Source organism: Monodelphis domestica, chromosome 1 (genome assembly GCF_027887165.1).
Source record: "Monodelphis domestica isolate mMonDom1 chromosome 1, mMonDom1.pri, whole genome shotgun sequence".
NCBI classification, from domain to species: Eukaryota; Metazoa; Chordata; class Mammalia; order Didelphimorphia; family Didelphidae; genus Monodelphis; species Monodelphis domestica.
Genome location: NC_077227.1, coordinates 82,151,429 through 82,163,964, shown reverse-complemented (window position 1 = coordinate 82,163,964; position 12,536 = coordinate 82,151,429). Strand labels below are relative to the sequence as shown.

At 38.4% G+C, this 12,536-nt stretch overlaps 1 protein-coding gene across 1 annotated transcript in view; it reads left to right on the top strand.

Annotated features, from left to right (window-relative positions):
• PDE6C (phosphodiesterase 6C) overlaps positions 1 to 11,781 on the top strand; it is an 88,929-nt gene extending 77,148 nt beyond the window's left edge. The window contains exon 22 of the mRNA XM_007478791.3: positions 11,473 to 11,781. Coding sequence (XP_007478853.1) covers positions 11,473 to 11,534 — 62 coding nt within the window. The 3' untranslated portion in view covers positions 11,535 to 11,781. The remainder of the gene's footprint in view (positions 1 to 11,472) is intronic.
• The last annotated feature ends 755 nt before the right edge of the window (positions 11,782 to 12,536 follow it).

Here is a 12,536-nt window from a genome sequence, read left to right as displayed (position 1 = left end):
ACTATCAGAAAGGGTCAATTATTTCCTGTCCAGTGAGGACATGCAGTTAACTGTTTGTGCTGAACTCTTAAAAATTCTGAGCCGAAGTCCTTTTTTTTCTTTTTTTTAGATATATGGCTTAAAAGGATACCATAGTACTAGTCTGATGATTGAATCATTAAGATGCTTCTTAAGAGAAGTCTGCAAATGAGGGAGAGTCCTGTTATTACCCTGATGCTGACTGCCTGGTGGGGATAACATCGTAGGCATTCTGGAGTTTGGAAGATCATTTGTTTTATGAACACATCTGGGCCCCTAAAGCTAACCGGACAGCTCAGATCTAGAATTAAACAAACACTGTTTTTCATCTAATGGGTACATTTTAAAATACAACAAATAATGATTGTATGTGGAACGCTGTCATAGATGCTGAGGGGGGTGAGAAGAAGCATGTTAAGCACCTACCTGTTAAACATTAAAAATATTATCTCATTTGATTCCTAGAGGGACCCTGGGAAGTAGGTGTTATCATTATCCCCATTTTAAAGTTGAGGAAACGAAGTCAGCCTGGAGTTGAGTGACTTGCCTTGGTGTCCCATAGGTGTCTGAGGCCAGATTTGAACTTGTGTTCCTGATTCCAAGCCCAATGTTCTATTCACTTGGCTGCCTAGAAAATAAAGTTTCAATAAGCCACATAAAGTCCGCCTTACAATCTAGGATTGTGGGAGAGAGGGAGTGGTGGTGGAAAGAATGGGGAATAAGACAAAAACACAAAAATTTAACTATTAGAGAGCTGAAAAACCACAGTGCCGGTTGAGGTCTAAGATATTTATGAACAAAGGGACGCAGGGAAGATTTTGATGGGAAATGCAGCATATGAAATAAAAGATAGTAAGGAAAGAAGTCAAGAGAAAGAGGAGAAAAGAGGACATTTCAGACAAAGAGCAGTTTCTTTTCCTTGTGTAATGGGGAATAAAATTAACAAAATGGAAAGGCCCAAGCTTGGTATCAAAGAGAGTATCTTCCCTCTATATCTTTGCTGAAGTGGAGGACCAGGGGCATGGAATACTGCCTACAATGTCAGATTTGTTTGATATATTGGTCAGTTCTATAAAATCTTTTTCTTTCTTCAACTTAAAAGAAATCTGTACTGTAAGGAATGTATTTCCTTTCTGGGAAGGGATACAATGGGAAGTGTATGTAATGTAAAAAAAAATCCAAAATGTCAACAAAATTCGCTTTAAAAAACTAAAAAGATAGAGTGGCATCAAATTATGGGGGGGGGGGGATCCTGGCACATTTGAAAAGTTCAAGATGAGAGGGATGCTGTGGTGCATGCATGTCCTCTGAGAGAAGGTGACAAGGGGCCTAGCTGGGCTGCTGCACCTGCCTGATATTCAGCCTCAGGTGAAAAGAGGAACAAGACCTTCCTTTGACCACAAGCCTTCCACCTCCTTTGTATGTGGCCTCTGAAGGGGCCAGAATCCAACAAAGTGATTTCGATCTGTACTAGTTACTTGGGGGTAAAGGAAAAAGTCAGTGGGGAGTGAGGACTTCCATCTGCTGCTGCAGCATTTTCTGCCTTATCTCCAACATTTGGCAGGAAGAAAGGTAGTGAAAAGGCATCTCCCATCCGACCATCTGATTGTGATTTCCATCTTGTGCTACACTTTTCTTCAACTAGATCTTCAATCAGTCTTCGTTCCAAGATCAACATTTTTCTCCTACGTAATCATACTCGACACCTCCCAGGAGTACGGAATCCCTGTAGGCCATCATCCAAATTCCATTCCCCATCCTCCAATTCCTTATTCCCATTCTCTTCAACCCTCCCACCCCAAAGTTGCAGCTAACTGCCACTTACCCATTCCACTGGGCCCTCTAGAATGCTTGTTCCAAAGACAACAAACTTCTCTTCATCTTCAAATTTTTTCCTCTTCTCTGTCTTCTGGCTGTTACTGAAAGTTGGCTCCCCCGTGACAATATCACCTATTTGGCCACTATTTCCACCAGTGGCTGAACCTTTGCTCACTGGTTGAGATAAAGGTTGTCAGGGAGGGAGGGTTGGAATACTCCATGCTCCTATTGCCACTTGCAGGTTTTCCCTACTACTTCCATAACTCAGTAATCTCTCCTCCTTTGGGGTTTATACAACTCGTAACTATGATTCAATTAAAATCCTGGTAACTGTTAGCTACAGGCCTTCCTATTTCCCCTTTTTCTGCCTCAAAAAGTTCAGTTAACAATTTTTCTCTTTTCCAACTCTTTCTTTTCTACTTGAAACTTCAACATGCACATTAACTCTTCCTCAAACACCTTACCCACTCAGTTCCTCAACCTGCTTATTTCCCATGACCTTTTCCTCAAAAATAGTCATAGCCTTGATTTTACCCTCACCCACAAAAGGACCACTTCTATGTTCAAGAATTTGGAAATCCCCTTTTGGTTTTCTACCTTTCTTTCAGCTTCCCCTTTCCAAATCCTAGTATTTATCCACATTATGACCCTTAATCCCCTGACCCCCCCCCCATTATCTCCTAGGTTCTCTCCCCTGCACTAGCCTTTCTTGATTCCTTGGTGAACCAGTTCAACTCTACACTATCCTCTTCTCTTGAAACCCTCCCTTCTCATATCACCAATCACATCCTGCCAAGCTCAGTCTTAGATCATTCTCATCATTCACCACCTTCACTCTTACCATATTCTGATGAACAAAGGTGGAGAAAAAATCACAAACCATTCTAATTGGAGCCACTTCAAATTTATTTTATACAACTTTAACTGGGTCCTCACTATGGCTAAGCAATCCTACTATAACTCCCTCTTCTCCCCTCTTTCTCATGCCATATCAATCATGGGCCTTCTGCCATTCTTTCCTCCCTCACCCCTGTGAAGAAGTGACCCTGTTTCTTAACTAGGCTTCTGTCTGCACAAGTGATCGCATTCTATCCCAACTCGTCAGGGGAGAAGACCTCAAACTCGAGTATGCTAGTGTTCTGAGCCTTCCATCTCCTGCTCTGTGTAGTAAGCTCCTGAAGAGAGGCTACTTGGGGACAGGTCAGGCATTTTCCACATGCCCCAAAGCAAGCACTTCCATCTCTACCAGCACAAGGCATCTGCCACCTCCTGCTGCCAGCCCCATCTCTCAACTGGGACATTACGAGCCCTCTGTGCAAAGAAGAACCTTCCCTTGAACTTTAGGCCTTCCATCTCCTTCTGTGCTTGACCTTTGAGGGTACAGGGATGATTCCTTCCACTCAACAATGAACATTCTTTCGTCTAGTCATACCTGCCACATCCCAGTGACTTTGAACTCCTGTAGATAATCATCCAAAACACATTCCTTACCTACTACCACCTGATTCCTTCATTCTCATTCTCCTCAATCTTCTCACACCAAAGTTTTATCCTAACTGCACTGTGCCCTCTGGAATGCCTATTCCACAGTCAACATTTCTCTTCACCTTAAATCTATTCCTTTCCCACTTCTTCCATCTATTAGCTCTCAGTGAAACTTGGCTTCCCTCTGATGACACAATCTCCCTGGCCACCCTTTCCAGTTCTAGCTACACCTTCACTCATTTTTTTTCCTCTCACTCTCTTCTTAACCCCTTACAATTCAGCTTCTGACCTCATGATTCCCCGGGCACTGCTCTGTCCCAAGTTACCAATGATCTCTCTTAATTGTCCTACCGAACGGCTTTTTCTCAGTTCTCATTCTTCTTAACCTCTTTGCAGCCTTTAACAGCACTGATCCCCTTTTTTCTTTGATACTCCTTCCTCTCTAAGCTTTTGGAGCACCATTCTATCTGGCCACTCCTTCTGTCTCCTTTGTTGGATCCTCTTCCAAATCACACTTTGGAAACCAGGATGTTCCTCAGGGCTCTGTCCTGGGTCCTTTTCTCCCTCTACAGCATTTCACTTGTTGATCTCATTGGCTCCCATGGATGTAATTCCCATCCCTATGCTGATGTTTCTCAAGTATACCTCTCCTTCCTTAACCTCTCTGCTGACCTCCAGTTTCAGATCTTCAACTGCCTTTCAGATACCTTGAACTGGATGCCCCGCAGACATCTTAAACACAACATGTCCAAAACAACCCATTATCTTTTCTGCAAAAACAGTGAGGAGGCAATCTCTTGGAGGATAAAGGATGAAATGGTATCAACTTAAGCAAGTAGAGGGCTTGGTAAGAAGTACAGCCATTTCATCATGGGAGACAGGAAGTTGGCAGCAGGATCCTGGGTAATAGGAGATGCAGAAGATGGGAGAAGAGGTAGCTCAATTTTTTTTCAGTAAAATATGAGGCAAGGTTCTCAGCTGGCAGAGTAGGGGAGAGGAAGGCATGGGGTGAAAAGGGATAAAAAGGTTAAGAAAAGCCACTATGGAGAATGGGATGGAGAGTTGATAAGGGAGTTATATAAGATTGCCTAGCATCACCAAGGGCCCAACTGAGGTTCTGTAACAACCTCAGGAACAAATCCTTTCCCTCTGTTAACTTCCCCGGTACTGTTGCTCACAACTTAGGTGTTATCTTCAGTCTCTCAGTATCTCACACACACACCCCACCCCCATATCCAGTCTGTTCTGTCAATTTTACCTTTACAGCATCTCTTGAATTCAATATATCCCCTTTTCTCCTGTGAATCAGGTACAGGCTCTCATCACCTCAAACCTGGATTACAATAGCCTGCTGGTGGGTCAGCCCACCTCATATCTCTCCCACTCCAATCTATCCTTCATTCAGCCTCCAAAGTGATTTTCCTAAAATGCAGGTTCAACTATGTTATTTCCCTCCTTTCCCCTATTTAATATATTCCATTGGTTCCCTATCAGGATCAAATATAAAATCCTTGGTTCGGTGTTCAAAGCCTTTCATAACCTACCTCTTTCCCCCTTTCCACTCTTTTTACACCTTACATACCACCATGTTCTCTTTGACCTAGTGACAATGGCCAACTTTCTGTTCTGTAAACAAGATACTCCATTTCTCAGCTCCAAAAATTTTCTCCTGAAATTCCCCATTCCTGAAATGCTCTCCCTCCTAATTTTCACCTTTTGAATTCCCTAGCTTCTTTAAGTCCAAAGTAAAATCCCATCTTCTAAAGGAAGCCTTTCTCAACCTCTCTTCATTCTAGTGCCTCACCTCTTTTAATCACTTCCTATTTAACCTGAATATAGCTTATTTGTCCATATTTGTTTGCTTGTTGTCCACCACTAGATTATGAGTTCCTTGAGAGCAGGGAATGTTTTGTCCCTTTTTGTATCCCCATCAGTTAGCACATGCCTGGCACAAAGTAAGTATGTATACTGACATTATTGCCTGGGGAGAAAATAAATGTTTATTGAAAAAATTAATTAAAAACCATTCTGTGATTCAATAACAACTTAAGATAATGCAACTTGTGGGTTATTATTTATATGCTTGGCACTGCACAGAATTACAGTGTCTATACATCATTGTTAAAAGCCAAATATGGCTAATGTTCAACAGGTAAAAGCTGGCACATAGATCTTACAGTTTATTTACAAATATCAATAATTTTAAATATTGAAGGAACAGGAAATATAAGATGGGTAGAAAGTTAAATGGGAGAATTCAAAGGTTATGACATACTGCCTTGCAATAATGATCCTGAGGAAGGCTAGAGGGCTTATGCCAAGCTAATGATTAGAGCTGAAAACAGAAAGGTAAATAGACTATTAAGTAGTAAATATACCTTTTATTTTTCCTGCCAGACATTAACCCAATGGTATTCAAATAGGATTTTGATGTGACCTGACCTTAGCACAACTAGGTCATCATGCCCCCCCACGTGATCATGTCAGGCACTGACGTGATGAAGGTAGTGAGGTAGTTAGGTGATGTTGATGATTGTACTAAGTTTAACTGCTTACAAAATAAACACATTAATCCAATAGTATATGGTTAATTTTGGTATCTTAGCAAAGAATTTAGAATGCCTCTTCAACTTACGTGAGCTGCAAAATAAAGAGACATCTAGTTTCCCTGTAGTGAGGGGATACTTGTTGGGACACTTACCTGAAGGAGGAATTATACATAGGTCTAGTGTGCCAAGGGATTTAGGAACCTCTAATGAATTTCTAAGATTTTAATTTACTCACTTAAAGGAAACTTCAGTTTAATATGATTAAATAATACAGTTGATACTTGTTATTTCATAAGAGTCCAATCCACCAAAATCTCAACTGGGCTCTTACTGCAGCAAGGCGATCCTTTTATATTGCACTAGTAAAATCTCCATCCCACTGAACATAGTGGTTTTTCCAAAACTTTTCATCTCTCCTCAAACTTCTTGTGCCTCTCCTACCACGTACCTTCTCACCAACGAACCTCGATTCCCATTTTGCTGAAAAAATAGAGGTCATTCACCAAGAGCTCCCTTTTCACCCCTTCTCTTCATCTCACATCATTTAGATGCCTTCCACTACTCTCACCTTTTTCATTCTGGTCACATGAGAAGAGGTACCTTTTTTCACTGCCAAAGCAAACCCCTCTATATGCGCATCCCGTCTTCTCCTCTTACAAACTGCTCCCTCAATCATCCCTACTCTAATTTTCAATCTTTCCCTATATGCTGGCAGCTTTCCTGCTATCTATAAACACACTCTCTCTTAATACCCCCAAACATTAATTTTATCCCAAGATCGCTACTGAACATCATCCTGTGTATCTCTGGCTAAACTCTTTGAATTTGAGAAAGCCATCTACAAAGAGGAAAAAGTAATAATAATAATAATAATAGCAGGGGCAACTAGATGGCACAGTGGATTGAGAGCCAAGCCTTTAGAGACAGGAGATCCAGGGTTCAAATGTGTCCTCATGTACTTTCTAGCTGGTAGATCCTGGGCAAGTCACTTAACCTTCACTGACTACTTCTTACTGCTCTCTGCCTTGGAACTATTGATTCTAAGATGAAAGGTAAGGGTTTTTAAATAAATAATAATAGTAAGAACGATGAAAGCTAACATTTATAAGCACCCATTATGCCACACATTTGATCCTCACAACAATCCTGAGAGGTGGTTGCTATTATTATCCCCATTTTTTACAGTTGAAGAAACTAAGACAAAAAGAGATTAAGGGACTCACCCAAAGTCACATAGCAAGTAAATGTCCAAGGTAGGAGTTGAACTCGAGTTTTCCTGATTCCAGGCTATCTGCTGTACCATCTGGTTGTCTAATAGAATGGAAACTTTTGGGGAAGGTCATACCATAGTGTGAATGAAGGGCAGTTCAGATTAGGATAAAGAGTATAAGGCAATTTCATAGATTAGAAAGAGTGAAGGCCAGGGATCAATATAGAGATGCACTACTACAGCTGTGGGATAAATAGGAAAGAAAGCCCAGAACATAAAGTCAAGAAACTATAAAAGGGGTGTTGGATCCAGAAAGGCAAACAGGGCACAAGAAAAGTAGAACAAGGGATAAGGCACAGAATCAGAGCATTTGAGCATTGCAAGGAACCTCAGAGGCTAACTTTGGTTCAAAGTATAATGGAAGATTTCTCTCTATAACTATAAGTAGGCAGCAAGTAGAGGTTGGGTGAGCCAGAATTCCCAGCTCCTGATTCAGAAATGCTTTCCCATTTTGAGATTTTCTGATTTCTCTCAAAATTCCTTCTTTTTCTCACTTATTCCAAGGGATTTGTAGTGTTTGTTCGGGGTGTGCCAACATGGCTGGCCCATCATCAATGTATCTCTGTGATGACAATATACCCAAGAGTGATCATTAGGGTTTTACAGTGAGGAGGAACCTATCACCTCTCCCAAAGCAGTCTCTAGTTGTTAAGAAGTTCTTCCTTACATGGAGAGGCAACAAAGAGGATAATTCAGTACACTTGGGAGTTGTTTTCAGTTGTGCCTGACTCTTTGTGACCCAGTTTGGGGTTTTCTTGACAAAGATACTGGAGTGGTTTGCAATTTCCTTCTTCAACTCATTTGGTAGATGAGGGAACTGAAGCAAACAGGGTTTGCCCAGGGTCACACAGCTAGTAAGGAATCAGGAAGACTTGGGCTCAAATCCCATCTTAGAGTCTTACTGGTTATGTGTCCCCGGGCAAGTTACACAAACTCTCTGGACTCTAGTTTCCTTAATTTCATTAAAATAATAGGGTTGGACTTGATGGCCTCTAAGATCCCTTCCAGTCGCCTCCGCCTGTCATCCTATGATTACCCCTTTGCAACTTTTTCCAAGAGCTCTAATTCTGCTCTCTGGAGCCAGGCAGAATAATTATATTGTCCCAACAAGATTGGTGCTAACAGATGAAGTTTAGGCCTTTGATTCTAGGCCAAAGACTGTTTGCTTGAGCTGTGCCCATTTTTATGATCCCAGTCGAGCATGCATAAATTTCGAGGGGCAGCCCAGAGCAGTGGCTAGAGAGTAGTGGCTAGCCATTCTGACGCATACTGGCTCTGAGGCCCTGTAAGTCAGTTAAACTTTCAAGCAAGTCTCCAAGACTAGAGTTACAAAACAAGTGGCTATCTACATTGGGAGGGGGTTTGCTCACCCAAGATTTCCAAAAATAATAATAGTTTACATTTATATAGTACTTAATATGTGCCAGGTAGTTAGGTATTTTGCAATGAACTCATTTGATCCTAACAACAACCCTGAATATTATCCTCATTTTTATAGGGAAAGAAACTGAGGCAAAGAGATTACTACTACTGTCTGAGACTAGACTTGAACTCAGCTCTTCCAGACCCCTGGCCTAGTGCTCTATCCCCTGTGCCAGCTAACTGCCTCCATAACAATGATATCACAAATGTAATCCAAATTTTAAAAAATTCAGCACCACAAAATATTAACCATCAAGAATGTGAAAATTTAAAAATCACATGAAATTATCAATTATAAACTATTTACTAAATGGAATACACACACACATATAAAAACACACACACTCAAGCTTGTTTTTGTTGCTCTTCTTTTTCCCCTTGTCAGATTTTATTACTATTTTTTTATACAGTGACAGTCATTGTATATATGATTTTTTTCTGATTTCACTTTGTTCTACAGCATTTTCTAAATCTATATTTCTTCGTGTTCTTCATATTAAAGGCTTTTCAAAATCTGACCCCTTCCTACCTTCCCAGACTCCTGACATCTTCCTTCCACACCCTCTTCAGTCTAGCTACACCAGCCCGTTTGAGCATCCTCCAACTCCCTTCAATCCATGCCTGAAATGCTCTGCCCTCTTCCCTCCCACTGTTAGACTCTGGCTTCTTTCAACTCAACTCAAATCCAGTCTTCTTTAGGAAGTCATTCCTTGCCCTGCCTGGCTAATGCTTTACTATTACCTTCGTTTACTCTGTATGTATCTTTATATGTACCCAGAAATTTACTAATTTGTTTCCTTCATTAGAATGTCTGCTCCTTGAGAAGAGGGATTGCGGGTGATCTTTGCCTTTGATTCCAGTGCTTAATACAGTGCAAGGGTACACAGTTAATAAATGTTTATTCACCTTATTACTTATTTTTTGGTGCAATAATTTTCTATTTCACTGATACAGAAATTATTCAGCTATTCCCTAACTGTTGGATATAGAGGTTACTTCCAGCTTTCTGCCATCACAAATAAAGATGCTGAGTATTTTTGTACAGATAGGTCTTTTTTCCCCCTTTACGACAACCATTTTAGTATATATCTCTAATATTCAGACCATCAGGTCCAAATGTATGATTGTTTTTTTGTAATTCTCGTGACATTATTTGGTTGCTTTCCAAAGTGACCACAACAATAGGTCACCAATAATGTAACAGCATGTCTGTCCCCTCTTACCCCAACTCGATCCATCCCATATTATTCTTTTTAAGCCATTTTTACCAAGTGGATTAAGCTTGCATTTCTCTTACTATTAGGGTTTGAGCAGCTTTTACCTGTCAGAAAGGTAGTTTGTTTTATAGGTCTTTATATCCCCCATAGCACTTAAGACAATGCCTTGTATAATTACATATTTAATGTAAATAACTAAAATAAATAAGAATTTGATTCAGCAGATCCATTGAGATAGCTCGATGATGTAGTAAAGTGATGGGTCTGGAATCAGGAAGATCTGAGTTTAAATCTGTTCTCAGATATTTACTAGATGTGTGACCCTGGGCAAGTAAGTTTCCTCAATCATAAAATAAAGATAATAACATCTTACCTCCCAGGGATAGGTTGTCTAAAATGCTGTTTTAAAGGAAGACATTAGTTTTATGATAGAAACTATGACTGTTGTGAAAGATTTTTGGTAATGATACCTCCGTATGTTTTAACACTTCCTCAAATCTCACTACAAATATATACATACATACATACACACACAAATAAACATTTATTTTTTGAATGCCCTTGCAATAACTAAAGGTACTTTGTGATGTCACAAGAGCAAGACTAGAAACCCTTGAGCTGAGACCTAATTTTTAAATGAATATTTATTTTTTAAAATATTTAAAATATGCAATAAGTAGTTCATGGAAATGAATGGTAATATCCACTTAGCTTTGATTATCTTGGTCTACTTTAATGCTGAACTACTTCAGTGGAAAGTTCAATATACATGGCAAAAGCTAAATTAACCACTTTCAATCATTCTTTGAAATATAGCCAAATATTTCCCAAAGTAGGAGACTGATTATGTGACATGTTTTAATGCAGGTGGGAAGGGTCGAAAATAACCTATTAACAAGGTGATCCACAGCTTTCAAATGTAAGTTTTAATTCTGATATTGCTATGTTAACATAAGTACAGCTAACATTATCAGTTTCCTCTGAAAAGAACATAAGACCAATAAAATCAAATCTGTGGAATCATTCTGGAAATGTCAACACTTAGAAAAAGTACATTTACTAAACTAACATTTAAAGGGAACATAATGCTTTATTAGTAATAACAACACAATATTTTAGAAAATGAAATTTAAAAAATTCTCTAGTCAATAAGCCGGTCACATACTTTTATACTAAGTATTTACATTTTTTTAAACTTAGCTGTCCTTAGTTTTCTTGATTCATTTTTGTCTTTTGAGAGTAATGCCATTTTATCTTTTAAATTCTACTCAAATTTCATCTCTCATGTATAAGTACAGATACAAACACAGACACAATGTGTTCTTGGGTAGTTATTTTTAAAATAAGTATTTAAATTATTTTTTTCAAATGCCAAACCAAGGATTTTGTCTATTATACTCTTCCATCTATTATGGATGGTTTCGTGTTTTTGAGTTTTGAAAAATTATGATGTCAATTAATATGCCATTCTTCAATGGGAGTCGTCTATATACAATTAATCCATTTTTTAAATGTATGACTAGTGAATGTGAATTTAACTTAGTCAAATTCAAATGGTCAAATATTGTGGTTCCTCAAAATGAAATTACTAATTTAGGTACTAAATTTAATACTTAGCAAAAACTAAAGAGTTAATGGAATTTAAAGAATGTATGTAAACTATCTTAACATTTGTACTCTGTTTTTTTACTAGCTGAAGAAGATTTAGGAAGTATTGGTGATGACAAAAAGTCCAAAACATGTCAAATTTTGTAATGTAACCCAATGGGACTAAGTCACAAAGATTTTCTGTTGATGAAGAAACACTGAAAATGACTAAAGAGTTTCCATGGATTTTAACTAAGTACAGAATAATAAAGAATCATCAAAAAACAGCAAAAGCACAAAATATAGAGAATGGGTACAATCTTTTGGTCTCAAATTTTATATTTCAAACTTAAAAAATGTACAATCTATAAAACTTTTAATAAACTATCTGCTGGAAATCAGTTTCCTTTTAATACCTGAAGCCAACTTCCAGAGTCAAAATCCTTCAAGTCAACAAAAATTTGGTTACAAGAAAAAAACAAGATGAAGAGAGCTATTATTCAAGATTTCCTCCATTCAGAATAAACTTCCTTTCTTTCTCCATATTTCCCACTGACATTTTAATTATCTGGATTATATCTCTTTCCAGCAGTTTATAACAAATCATAGCTTGCTGCCAACAGAGGCTCAACGCATACTTTCCTGTTGCCTGGACCTTTGTGACAATATTTTATTAAGTTAAAAATAGTTTATGTCTTCATGGAGAATTATCATCTCTTCAGCTTCGTACACACATATATTTTAAAGTATTTTTAATATTTCTGGAATTATTTTCCAGACATTCAAAAAGTATCATTTTGACAAATAAAACCAGGGGAAACATTATTTTGAACATATGGTAAATTTCTTTAGTCCATGATAACTTAAAACTAAAAATAAACAAAAATAATCTACTTCAGAGATTAAAACAGAAAATGTCATTTTTTACTTTTAGCACTCTCCTTTTGAAGTTGCTTTCAGGGGCAATTAATGTTTTATAAAAAACAAATCTAATTCATAAATCACACTTCATTTTGATCCAATTTAGTATTGGCTTGATCCACTTTATTTATGAGATTTGGTTTCTGGCTGTTTGTAAGAATCAAATTGCAGTCTCATGTCCTGAGCTGGAAGAGACCTCAGAAGTTACCTAATCCAGTTCCTTCATTTTATAAATAAGGAAATAGAGGA